We start from the raw sequence: 14,354 nt of genomic DNA, 5'->3' as shown, positions 1-14,354 counted from the left end.
GTTTTAAGTGGTTTATGTACTGTTGTTCTTGTGTGTGAGCAATAAAATGTATATCTAGTTATCTATATGATAAAGAATGCTAAATTTCCAATCCAGTTTTCCTGCTCCAAACAAACGCCAGCCGTTTTGTTACACGCATTACATCATATTATTACATAAAATTGCATTAATCAAATAAGCAGGAAGTTGCATAACTTAATTAGCTGTCTTCTACACTCTATATTGTCATTAGGCATCTAATATACGATATGTATACAGACTGCGTTTCACAGTATCATTGTTGTTGTGCTGGTATCCTTAAAAGTCCGGTTGATACGTGGTATGCATGCCGTAATGGAACGAAATTTCACATAACCGCATAACTATCCTCGGAATCATGATGCATACCTATTCTTACCTAAATATGGTTCTATGAAATTAATTTTATATATTTTTAAAAGAGGTCGTCCTCCGCCACAAACAAAAAGCAAATACATTTTTTAAAGTATATGTAGGTACCCTTTTGAACCAGTTTGATTTGTACACTCACAAGAGCATTATCGGCGTTCAGTCAAAACCAGAATTAAATTAATGTCAGCAAAGCCGTCGTGTCTGGCGGAGGCGAACGGGTTCTACCTTAGAGGATGGAAAAAAATAAAAGAATAGTCTAAGGGTTCTACATACATTTCGCAGCTGGTTAGTTGTTATCTGCCGTTGACAGAGACAACACGGGTCACAATCAGAAATTAATGAATAATATGGATTCTGTTCGGCCCCCGTCTCGTTACATTTACATACAATAGGTACCTAGTTACATGCTAAAGTAGTAGTCCGGAAAATTTAAAAGACAAAATGTAATTTAAAAAATCTACATGTAGGTAAAACTGAAAAGAATGTACATGTAGGTCTTATTTTTCCATCCTCTAAGATGTACATAGATAGCAAAAGTAGAACGTAAGTCTACGGCGTAAAAAATAAATTAAAATTTCTCAATATGCGAGCTTCAAAAATGCATAGGTACTAATAATGAAATGAGAAATTAATGATGACCTACAAAGTAGACGTTATGTACTTGGTACATATCACACTCGAAAACAAAATGGTGACATGTCTCCAAAAATTACGTTTTTTTTTTCTTTCACAGAGCTTCTTAAAGATTTCCCATAAATGTCCAGTTCTATTTGGATTATAATGAAATTCCCGCGAAAAGATGTCAGAAATATGGAAGGAAACTTAAAATATTGAAGAAAACTGCTAATTTAAAACTATGTGTATAGACATTGTTTAGATTTATAACGTAGTGTCTTTTGTCTTCATAAAATTCATATTCACGATACAATTTCGCAGACCAATTTCACATAAACATTAATTTCTAATGATAAGAGAGCCTGGCAGTGGCAAAACTGAATTATGTTAATCGGACTTAATTAATAAATACTCAGTTACAAGTCAATTCCTTACATTCCTACAAGGAAACGGCCGCGCTTATCCTACTACAATGCTCCGGGGTGGCCCATACAGGGTGAAATACCTCGCAGAACAGCAGACCCAGGGGGATGCTGAGATTCCTGGAGGAGCTCGAGCTACACCCACTTATACGCAAAATAGGCGCTAGACTAGTTGCGGATACCAGCACGTCGCACTATACCATACCATATCATTACTCCTACAAATTGCCGAAAGTTTAGTATTACTTCATATCACGTCTTCGAATCGATTGCTAAAAGTATGCTATGTTTGTCGAAAGGCATTTCGTATTCTACTCCCGAATTATTGTTTTATTTCATATGCTACGCAATCTGGGACAAATCCTTTTCACTTTCCCGTGAAACGACTACAGCAATAAGCCTGACAGATTAATACTGCACTAACTCGGAGTTTTTTTCAGAACGCTCTTTCTCGACTTCCTATAATGTCTGAAATCTGTCTGCTTATCTTTGTGGTCACAGGAAACTTACTTGATCGACTGGGATAGAAAGCATCATTGTGTGGTAAAATTTAACCGCGGATTGTTTACACATAGGGCGCACTATAAGTTTCCGGAACTGGCCACTTACATAAACAATATTTAAAAAGTAATTACAACATTTGTAAATGGAACTCTTTGGCTGTAGAATTTTAAAATATTCCTTTATTTTTTTCCATCCTCTAACTGTAGAATACAGTTTGTTTCGTCAACTGTCACTTGTTTTTACATTGTGGCGTTATTTAGAAATTGGTTGTCTACATCACCATGGATTTAACTCGTGAAAATATCGTAGTATGATTTTCTACGACTTTAAGTGTAATGTAACAGCTCAGCGTAGCTTCGCTCGACTTCATACTGCTTTTGGCGATAAAGCACCATCCAAGACGACTATTTTTAGCTAGATGCAAAATTCAAACGCGGTCGTGTGAATCTCAGTGACGAATTTTGTGATGGTCGCACGTCCACTGCTGTGAATAACAAAAACATCGATGCTGTGCGCCGTATGATCAAAACAGACAGGCATGTGACATACTATGAGATTCGGGCATCTTTAGGCATGAGTCAAATACAATCAATACTACACAAACATTTGGGTGTGAAAAAGCTGTGCTCTCAGTGGATCCCGCGCAATTTTACTGAGGCTCAAAAAACAGATTGTTCAGATGTTTCAGAGATTGTCACGGAGGAGTGGCATAAATGTTTTCCAAATTGAAATTCATTCGTATGATGAAATTCATTCGTATGAAAAAGTGCATTAACGCTAACGGAGAATATTTTGAGAAACAATAAATTCATTTTTGACCATTTATAGTATTTTTTCTTATTCATTCCGGAAACTACAATGCGCCTCACGTATGTCGAATTTGAATCGAATTGATTAGTCCTATTTTATACGTGAAAGTGAATCAAACGTTTTACATTTTTAAAAATATTACATAGGATAATAACTAAACTTTTAATAAGTAATTAATTATTTCATACGTAATTATAATTAATGACTTTCGAGACAGAAACTTAAAATACTTAATTTGGCGATTATATTCCTTCTTAAGGCAAACATAAAAAATTTCTAATTTTTTTCTGAAATATACATGACTTTTTAGAATATAATATAGCTTTTTTATTTTAAAAAAATACCTCAGAAGTTTGTGGAATTACATCTATTTGCCAAGTTTTATTGAAATCAGTTACCGGAAAGTGCGCCAAACCGGATTCATCCCCAAGTTTGCCACCCTTAGAGGTGGAATATTTTCGTCAAATTTAAACGGGACCAATACTGAGGTACCCTCTTTCCAGCAAATAAAAATCATCAAAATCGGTTCACAAATGCTGGAGTAATCGCGTAACATACTTACAAAAAAATTTGTCGAATTGAGAACCTCCTTTTTTGAAATCGGTTAAAAATCATGTTCTAAATATAATATATTTTTTGTTTTCACTACGATTTAGTTACGTATCGTGTGAGTTAATTAATTTATAATAATGTCAGGCAGCCAGGTTAGATAGGTAGTCATCATTAGTCAAATATATTTTGTGAAGTATTTTTTAGAGTCATCTTCTTAATGAAGTGCGCCTTATCACCCTCTAGCAAGTATTACGCCACCATACGTGTGTTGGGATGTAGCATGCTCTGCGGAAAAGCTTAAACATGAGAGTGACAGTCGACGTCCTTTATATGGCTACCAAATTTCCCTTAGAGGATGGGAAAAAATAAAGGAAATTCCCCAAGCTCTCTCAAAAGCCGTAAAAGTTTCCTGCGCACCACAAAAGCTAGTGACCATCCAAGTGTCACTAGGTGTATACTGTGGAAACGGAAAAACCCCCCACCACCTGGTTTCATCATACCTCAAGAGCAACTACCACCAGGTTGCGATCTGCGGTGGCCCGTGTGGTTGACCATAAATCGATTTCGTACTCAGGTAGGACGCTGCACGATGCTAACTCAATGTGACTGCGGTGCCCCAACGCAGTCCATGCAGCACTTAGTGTTGTGCCTCTTGTGTAATAATGTACCTAATACCTGTAGGAGGGAACATCTCTACTCGGCTATGGACAGCGCAGTCAAGTCAAGGTAGCGACGTACTATTCAGGGTATATACGTATATAAGTATCGGAAAAGAAGAAACAACAGTCTTAACCACGATTTTACGAAAAATCAGTGAAGTCTCTAGTTGCGTTCATATTTTATGTGTTAACATTTTATTTCATTTTGTATTTATTGAGGAATGACCAACAGTTGTGCTACACTTGAAGACTTCTTACTTTAAAAAAAATATATTTGAAGACATACAAAAATAATAATTATCGTATTATCTGAAATAATTTCATGCATCATCGTATAGGTAATGTGTGCAATAATTAATAGTTGTAATGTGGCCAATGACATTTTCATGCTGTATGCATGTATTATATTCTATTATCATTATACTCATTGGAAGTTAGCGCTGTTATTTTGAATATACCCAAGTCACAACAAATTAAGACGTAACAAAATATAGTTGAATAAATTGAATGTTATGCCATAAGTCTAAATATTCATCTAATCTATTCAGTTCGAGCCTAAATCGAAGAGACCGCGTTTATCTTTTCTATTCGTAAATCGTATTTTTACAATTTCATAACATTGCTCTTTGACCAATGACAAATATTTTAATGATTGACTGTTACAAACGAACTGGTAGAAATGTAGAGATCGTAATAAATAGCGGCGTCTTAGCATAGCTACTACACAAGGGCACAGTGATTGATAAGTCTGCGGCGCGTGCGCGGATGTGCGGTGCGGTATGGGGCGGCCGGCATGCACGCATCTTGACTGGTCAGCAGGACAGGCAGACGCGGCACAGACACGGCGCGCGATACGCGTTCCGCATCGGTGCACGCTGCGCAGTGATATATCGTGATAGTGCTTTTGAACCTAGGCATCACAAAGCGATGGCTTGGGTAAGTTCCCTGTTAAATTTCCCCATAATTGTGATGGATCTTCAGTCTAGTAATTTTAGATGTTTGTGTACAAGTAGGAAATAAATCGGTAATGTTAATTTCTACGTGATGGAAGTCGAAGAATATCAAAAATTGAAGTTTGTAATTTCGTCTTATTTTTACATATAGCCGTAATACATTTATATAGTTATATTGATACCGTCAAGAAAAATAAAACTTTTGGTTTGATATAATGTATGTACTTCAGTGAATTTTGTAGAATAAACGTGACAAAGTAAAAGTTTTTATCTTACTAGTAATTAAAGAAATTAATTGCCAGCTAATTGTAAAATATTCTATTTCACTGAGGCGTTATTAAAATAAATATTATGATGAACATAATTAATTGTGTAAATTACTTGAAGAATACAGATTTGTCATACAAATGACATCAACGAATGCGGAACCTCGAAGGTACATTATAATGGTTGAGTTTATAACATGTTTTAAATTTAATGCATATCAATCATAAAGAGAAAAAAGGGATAAAAATGATTATTATTGGTACCTTTCCCACACATATTCATTTTCTAAGTTGGTAGGAAAGTCCCTATTGAGGTAAACAGGTACTTACTTATATTTAAAATGTTTGCGATTCCTGCCTGTTGGGTTAGATTGAATAAAGCAAAATGTAGGGTACTTAATTAGTAACTATATAAATAGAAAGTCAGTTACTGAGTAATTACAAGTGAAACATGTATTATATCTAAGTACTCGTTACTTATATAAAAGTGTACGGAACAAACACAAAAGTTTTATCAAACAAGTTGTATCATTTCGGTAATGTAGTTGCGTCTAACATAGTCAAGAGCGGTGGTGTCAAATGCAGGCAAACTGTAGACATGTTGTTTTATTGTGGATAGTGGGGGACAACCAGACAGTGGACAGCAATGCCTGCGGCAGCGGGACGGCCATATCGCGTGGGCCAATCCTCAGCTCGCTCATAAACCACACATGGGTCATCGACACACTGTGTGAAAGTGTTAATATTTCTTCATTTACACCCACACTTTACTGGAAACTACTATACCTGACTTGGGTGATGGAGTCTATAATGTCATTGTCGCAAGTGATTAATAACAGTAGCAATCAATTTATTTCAGAAATTTGATTACACTTCGACGACATGACTGACGAGACAATGTAGACTTATGTAGTCGACGACCAATAAGTATTGTTGAAAATTTTATAACAGCATACTAGTCTGTGTCATCAAACTAGTCGCCTATAATATCAATATTAATATGAGATCAATTGGACCGACCGAAGCTCAAAAGGCAAAGAAACGATAGAGCCAGTTACATTTGACACTTATTGTAGCGGGCAGCAACAAGCGGCGTGGGCGGCGCAGAAACCGCCCGTGGCGCCACTCGGTCTGCGTGCGAGTCGTTCCCACGCCTCGGCGTGCAACCCGCGCCCGCCGCGCGCCCCTCGCTCCTATCAACATGAACTTTTATAAATAAATGCCCAAAAAACTTTCACTGCCAAATAAATACGAGTTTTTCGGAAGTTCGTGAATAATTCATACGTGCAAAAAACCAGTATCCGAAGATAAATCTAAGATTGAGCCGTACCAACTCCGACGTTGGCTTTACTGCTTTACACGTGCTGTTTATTTACTTATACGTGTTGTATATTTGCCCTAGGCACCGCTAAAGTTGACCAGTGACAGAGTCGAATGATAACTGTAGCTTTTTGTACCTAACTACGTAAAACTAGCAGTATAACTAAACAACTTTCATAATGCAACTTACTTGCTTACGGTTCTGCGTGCCGAGCGGTACATACCATTACATTTCTAAACAGTCTATTTAAAACTTATTTTCGTTTATTTCTTCAGAAAAAACCGATGAAACGCTTTCATGTCATTCATGTAAACCGATTGCCATAACTCCAAGTTGCTTTACATTTAAGTAAGTTGCCTAGTTAAAGAAATATATCATCGTAATAGACGCTTTAAATACAAAGCGTAGTGTAGAGTAGGTAGATCCGTATCTTTTAAGAAATGTTTGGTGGATGGTAGGTACACAAGGTAAGACATTCCGGTAATAAACGTGAATCTGTGAAGCGGTGTTTCTTTGTGCTTCCCTGAATTATTAATACCCCACGGGTTTGTTCAGGATATAACGCGTAGCAGTCCTTCTCTATAAAGTTACCAAACCCGTTTCCTCCAATTCATTCTGCCTCCGTGGCCGAACGGTTACCATACCGGACTGCCACGCAGAGGTCCCCGGGTTCGATTCCCGGGCCGGGAGAAATATTTGTATGGCCTACATTTATTTCTCTCGTGAGTTTGGGTGTAATTTGTCGTTGTCTATGTGTGTGTCCATGGCACCCGCGACACAGGGTTTCCCTAGTGCGGGGCTATGTTGAGTGTGTGCGTTATTATTATTCAAGAAGGTATAAAATGTTGCAAAACAACATCAAGTAGAAGAACATGTATAAAAGTCAATATTAACGATTCTTTAACAGAGATTCCATTCAAATATGATATTTCTATGGTGACCGCAGGGTTGATTTCTCACCGAAAATTGAGCTCATCCGCAGCGTGCGGTTGTTGCTTGCAAAGTGTTATGGCTAATAGGTTTGTTATTGAAAAATAATAAAAAGTAAACACGTCTCAATTTCCTTTAAATTTTCATGTTCTTACTATTCATAAGAAAATTCAAAACATTATCGAAGAATAGATGCCTACTGAGTTCTTAAATTACATATAAGCAAATACCTGCTTCATTCATTGTTCAATTTTCATTTGAGTTCTAACAATTCGCTTACATTATCGAGGTATTTGCATTCGAGTGTCTCATTTTTGTACCCTGCTAGAGGATATAGAAGAAATATTAATGCAGAATAATTATACGTATGTCGAATGTACAATACGTTGGGCCGCTAAAGTAGGTATACCATCCATCAAATATTCTTTCTTGAAAATTGTACTTTGCGTCATTGACATACCTACATAGCGTTCAAATTTGGAGTTTAAAAAGAGGTATTTATTGATTTAACAAGTGACTGAGGACGTTTCACGAACGCGCGTTTACACGCCGCAGACGCGCTGTAAAGAATCGATTCAAACGCGCGCAGACATCGCGTTGCAAGCAAAGAAGCTTATATATACTCCACTGGAGTTTATACTTAGAATTCCATGTAGTCGCTTCATTTTAAAAACGAACTGAAACCAATAAACAAAACTAAAATCAAAACGCGCGATATAGACGCGCGTTTAAGACGCGTACACGCGCATCGTCGGCGCGTATAAAATACGTCGTGAGAATAGGCTCTAAATCAGAAAAATAAGATTTTCAACAATTTATTTTAGAAGATATAATTATGTTGTTGCGATGCCAATTGCGACAAGTCGAATATCCATAAGTAGGTACTTTTCATCGTTCGTTACTTTCATTGACTTTTTAGTTAGCCGTTCTTTTACGTAGAGCTTTATACCTATAGACAAAGATAGAAAGTCTCGGTGGTAAATGCAAGTACTAGGTAACAAACTAAGGACATACGGCCTCCTTAATAGGCCTTTGTTTAAAATACAGACAGTGGCAAGCAATATCAAATTACGCACTATTGTCTATGTGCTCACATTGTAGTGTTTCACAAGCGACCATTTTCACTGGTGGCCACGGCACGTGGTCGACGTATTAATTTCTTCAGTTAGTAGAACTAGAGGATTGGGTTTACCACAATGACTGATAAAATTAGAAATGGAAAGTTGGCACGTCCGGACAAATGTTTGCCGAACGTGCCGTTGCTATGATATGCCGGGACCATTCGGCTTGCACCTGCTGCATCTTCTGCATGCCGTACACTCGATCCGAGGCGTTTATATTAAACATGTATAGGGCTAATAACCCATCGTGGATGTCTAAATCATATTGTGTAACGAATACGAGTACCAACAACCTAATATGGCAAAGGGATTTTTCTCAACGTTATGTGATATTCTGTTCAAATGTACGCCAACTTTACATTTAAAAAAAATTGTAGTCAGGACCCAGTCCCAGCCCTATAACTGGAACAGTAGATACACTTTAAAACGTGCTCGTAATACAATTATTCCATAATGACACAAACAGCGTGCAGCTAAAGTTTAACTGTGTTTTCTACGGATTTATGATCTATGTAGGCTGCTTAATCCATCGTTTATGATTGGATAACACGCCAAAAAGTTAGATAATTGTTAATATGAAGCAGTCGAAAGCGAAAACCAATAGGTCCAAAACCGGTATAAGTCGAGTTTGGTGCATTATCTTTTGTAAATACCGTATTATTTATAAGAGAGTGAAAGGACAACATAAAAAGGACAAATCAGATGCAAAACACCTTAGTCCGATTCCCGTCATGTAACAGTAGAGTTAGCGATTCGGCGCACGCGCCGCTTTCACTGCGGCATCCACCGTATCCTGGTGCTGATCTAGGTACCCACCCAGTGGCGTATTAGTGGAACTCACTGCGCGAACTTTAATCACGTATTCACAAATAGAGATATATAATCTTTCCCACATATACCTATAACATAACCGTTCCCACTCTATCTTCAATGTTCAATTATGTAAACGTGCATGTAAAATGGAGTTAACTGTACCAGTTAGTAAGAATTAAGTAGCATTTAAATTTGTGATTATTCGTATCACTTTCAAAATGTGTTATAAAAATTGCGATTCATATTAAAGTGCCAATTTTATATCACCGTAATATGAATTTTTCATAAAAAGTTTCGCAAATCCGTCAGCGGTCATTATCAAAAGTGGACTTGACGATTTATTTTTTTCGATAAAGCATACTTTTAGAAATACGACGGGGCGGCGCGGCTTGCAGCTTATACGACTACCTGTTAGATTTCATGCGAAACTACATAATTTGCTAAAATAAAATACAGGCGAGAGTGAAAAGCAAAATAATCCAGCATAAAAACATTAGTAAAATAATAGAAAATCACATTTCAATAAGTTTTTTCAAGACAACACGATCACTACCTTCTTTACTATTTAAGGAAACAGCTATATACAGTCGAACTATAGTTCCTCCAACAACCTCCTTCTCACTTCCTCAAACCCATCTATTGTAAGGTCTTTAATGGGCCTCCATGTACAACGCCACAATTGTCTTCCCTTCAGAAGAATCTATGACCAATCCTCGATATACCCATATTCAATTTCCTTTGTTCTTACGTTTTATGATGTTTTAAATAAAAAGATTGTGTTGCACAGGGTGGTACACATGTTCGTAACAAGTTCTTATCCGTCATACATGTCATATTAAAAGGTGAATTTAGCGTAGCCAATAAAAGCAGCAAGTTTCTTTGTTCCAAGTACTTCGTAGACCTGTCCCACAGTAATAAATTCCTAACTTTACACCCGGATTGGTATTTAGCACGTTCTCTATATCTGCCCTTATACAACAACGCACAAGTCACTCAAGTCGCAAAGGGACAATAATGCGAATACACAACAATACGGACAGGAATATTCAATTCACATTTGAATGGAAATGGCTAGTCGACAGGCTGGACTTTCAAGCTTTTCTACCGCAATGTAATACGTAGGTGCCTAATCTTAATTTAGCTCACAACAAATTAAGAAGATTTGTACAGTTGCAACAGCAATTTCAAGAGGCACACTTCTGTTCAATTTATCAGTAAGTAGCTATAGAGTTGTCACAGATACCTAAGTGTACAAAGTTAATAACGATGGTTAATAACAACTGCACGAAAACATCTGCATTTTTCCATAACGAGCGATTGAGGACAGAATTTCGCGGTGGCTACATAAATAAGGAGGCTGGTTAAATATTAAATTAGCTTGACTCTCTTCCCGCGAGCAGACAGGCATTTTAACGAGCTGCACTCGCGCAGAAACCCGCCCAAAAATCTGACAATCCACACCAACTACTGGTTTGTATGAAAAACGCCAGACACCGCGGATAGGTTAACATGTACTTATTTTACTACTCTATAGACAACTTAGACTTAATTGGTTTGTGATTACATAATGCTGTGAAAAAAATTTTACTTGGTAGCTGACCAACTCAATTTATTAAAAATAAACTTATAATAAATTTAAATAAATATAAAATATAACTTATATAATAAATTTACAGCAAATACAAAACTGGTATCTTTATGACCAATCACACATAAATAAAAAACTACTTGAGAACGGAATCTATTTATAACTTGATAAACCGACGATATATCAGTAATTATATTTGATGTATGGGAGCCTACATATCATAAAACGATATCTATTGTTTACAGAAGCAAATCAGCACCGCCCTGGTAACGTTGACCTGGCTGCTCGCATCAGTCAACCCTGAGCCTGGGTTCATCAATGCTGAATCTCTAAAAAACATCGCTAATGTCACTTGTAAGTGCAAATCTATTTACGAAGTGTGTCCGATGGAAAACAAAATTATACAAGAAGTCCTAGTTTCACTTAAATTATTTTCAGATGCGGGAGAAAAGTCTGTACCGCCCGGGTTAGCGTCTAAATTTTCACCACGTATGGATTTTGAGCAATGGAAGCCATTAACTGGACGAGGCGATCCCCTCCGTAACGACCCCACTTATGATTACGAACCCCCTGTGCTGGAACGTGTTCACTATTGGGCTGACGACACGCGACTCGAGCGAGAGCATTATCCCGAGAGGAAGTCTGAAATCCTGATGCTTGGCGTGTCTTCCCGTAAGCCCAGTGTTGGTTCACGACCACAACCACCGCCATCGCCTCCACGTAGGCATCATCGACCTCCGCCCCCTAGGTACGAAGACTACTCATACAAACTTAGCGATCACTATCATATGACAATACTTGTGCCTCCACCGCTACCGCCTCCGGGTCATAAACCTTCGCTCTATATTTTAGAGGATAATTTGCCACCGCAGCCAATTTCACATATAAAAATTACCGATCCTCCCAAATTGGTGAAACCTACAACTGTGGCCCCAGAACATTTTACCAAGTCATATTCTCTGCAAGAAGCTAATTTGATTTATCAATCTTCAACTACGAGCCAAAGTTGGATTTACAATTCCAATCAAACAAATGCGTTGCCTAATAGAGCTGTAAGCAGCGACTACGCTGGATGGGGACCAACGACCCCCTTGGATGATACTGAAATCATAAATGACGCTCATAACCTGATATCTAACGACGCTTATTCATTTTATAAACCTATGTTATCAGAAGCGCCACCTCCGCCACGCGTGACGAAAAATCCATTGCTTCTACCCATATTTATACCTACCGCTCTACCACCTTTACAGGCGCCTTCAACTACGACCAGCATAACACAACAAACTTGGCCTACAGAGCCTACCACCACCACTTCTCCGACATTTACAGTAGATTATAATGAACAAACCACAACTGACAAAGATTTTACCACGATGATGTTCCAGTCTAATACAGTTGCTAATTCACAAACAAAACCGGGTGAAACTGTTTTGGATATGCTAACTCCCATGATGACCATGCCGATGGTAGAATCAGAACGTTTTGAAGATAGTCTCTACGCACACGCTTCAGAAAACTATCATGTTTTTAAAGAAAATAAGCCCGAAGATATTGCCCAACTAGAAACAATGCAGACTATGCTGCCACCACCGTTAGTTAAACAAAGGGAAAATACTACACCACCTAAAGAACTTTTCCATGTTAATCCTCAAAAGCATACGTTCGCTCATAAAAAGCCATCAATGCACACACATGACCCTTATTTACATATGCGTCACACTACACCAATGCCAACTATAGCATCATCAGTCGATTCCGGTGAAAATACAAAATCTACCACGGAAGTACCGACTGTGTCAACATACCTAATAATTCAAGGACACTCTAAAGTTAAGACTTATAGTTCTAAGATCAAATCTGATAATAATGATACTATCAATAACGAAATCCCAAAGCCAAATGAAACCAATGAAGTAAAGCATTTGCACCCTATCAAAGAAAAATATTTACAAAAACCTGATAAGAGCGATCGTATTAGACGCAGCAAAGCTCAGAATTTGAAGTCTCTAATCGACGATGGTCGCGGATCGATAGAAATTCAGGAAACTGATATCGGAATCAAGTACGATATAAGTGACGGCAGCGACGTGCCAGTGGAGATTTACAGAAAAGGAATAGTGGATAACGATGAATTTAACTACTCTAAAAATAAAGGGAAAAATGAAAAGCGTACGAAAAGACAGGCAAGCTTGAGCGATTTATTACCGGACGAGGATACAGTGGAGGAGTTCGTATACAATTTCTTGAAGAGGAAAAGGAACGAGACCGGGTTTACAGGTCTGATAGCGAAAGTCGTAACGGGCAAAGAGGGTGCCGTGCTTGATGAACTCGACGACGATGAGAATGACGAGGACGATGAAGACGAAGACGACAACGAATACAGATGAATCACCTTCAAATGTCGTTGGGGACATTAGAGTAAATTGTGTAGCAGATTACCAAATACCGGTTTTTATTTTGGATTCTCGAAGTTACCGGAAATGCGCCCAAGTTGGAAAACTACAATTTTGTGCTTTAAAAACGGTGTTTAATGTCGATCATGTTTATTGATTACAGACAACTATGTACTTAAATGTAGCCTAATTATATTCAACCATATTGGGGAAAATTGTATTTACTTGCCTGTAATGTTTTCAGAGTTACAGTGTATAATACTAAGACTAGATCATGCTCTAGGGGTCAAACCAATATCGTAATTTTTTGACTAGAGTTATACGTTTAGACAATTAAGTATTAGTTAATTTATTGTTCATTTAATTATTTAAAATAAAATATTAATGTTTTGAATGGTTTTGAGTTTGGCTTATCTTAGCTCAGTTATAAAAGGTATTGTCAACGAAAATGTTGAACTGTTTATAATTAAATACATAATAATTTCTTTCTATGTGCCCTTATACCGCTGGCTTCGTATAGCTGCTTTAAAAGCAGTCTAAGGTAACAAAACTAATGCAAGTATTTCCGTCTGTTTGAACGTTTGTTCAATGGGATATCTGTTTTCCAATTCTAGTAGATATCTTTATTTCGTCGAAGTGAAGGGTGTGCAATGGAAAAATTTTCAACGATGCGCAGCGCCGGAGAGTAGACACAATTTATGGCGCAGGAATCCATTATTCTAATTAAGTATGTAGGTTTAGATAGACACTGTATCAACAAAAAAGAGGCGTACGGCAGCGGACGCGGCCCACTGACACACACATTTCTTACCGTCCTTTTCGTAGAAATAGACACAGGCACCTTAGTAAAGTGAAAGTTGTTTATAAACCGATAAGTAACATTTATTGCGATCCACTACACAGCTTACAGGGTAACATCTATGATCAAGTGTTGGCGTGAATCCTCGACACCGCGATGCTTCCAAACAAATTATATTGGAAATAAATAAAATTGCTAGAAAATGCAAATGCTTA

General features: G+C 37.5%; 1 protein-coding gene across 1 annotated transcript; it reads left to right on the top strand.

The window, feature by feature from the left end:
• The first annotated feature begins 4,743 nt into the window (after positions 1-4,743).
• Positions 4,744-13,633, top strand: LOC113226893. The gene is made up of 3 exons (XM_026459690.1): positions 4,744-4,888; positions 11,190-11,298; positions 11,383-13,633. The coding sequence occupies exons 1-3, from the start codon at positions 4,880-4,882 to the stop codon at positions 13,332-13,334; spliced, it is 2,070 nt and encodes a 689-aa protein (XP_026315475.1). The 5' UTR covers positions 4,744-4,879; the 3' UTR covers positions 13,335-13,633.
• The last annotated feature ends 721 nt before the right edge of the window (positions 13,634-14,354 follow it).

This window comes from Hyposmocoma kahamanoa, unplaced genomic scaffold (assembly GCF_003589595.1).
Source record: "Hyposmocoma kahamanoa isolate Upper Pololo Valley unplaced genomic scaffold, ASM358959v1 202, whole genome shotgun sequence".
NCBI lineage: Eukaryota > Metazoa > Arthropoda > Insecta > Lepidoptera > Cosmopterigidae > Hyposmocoma > Hyposmocoma kahamanoa.
This window is presented reverse-complemented; position numbering and strand designations above follow the sequence as displayed.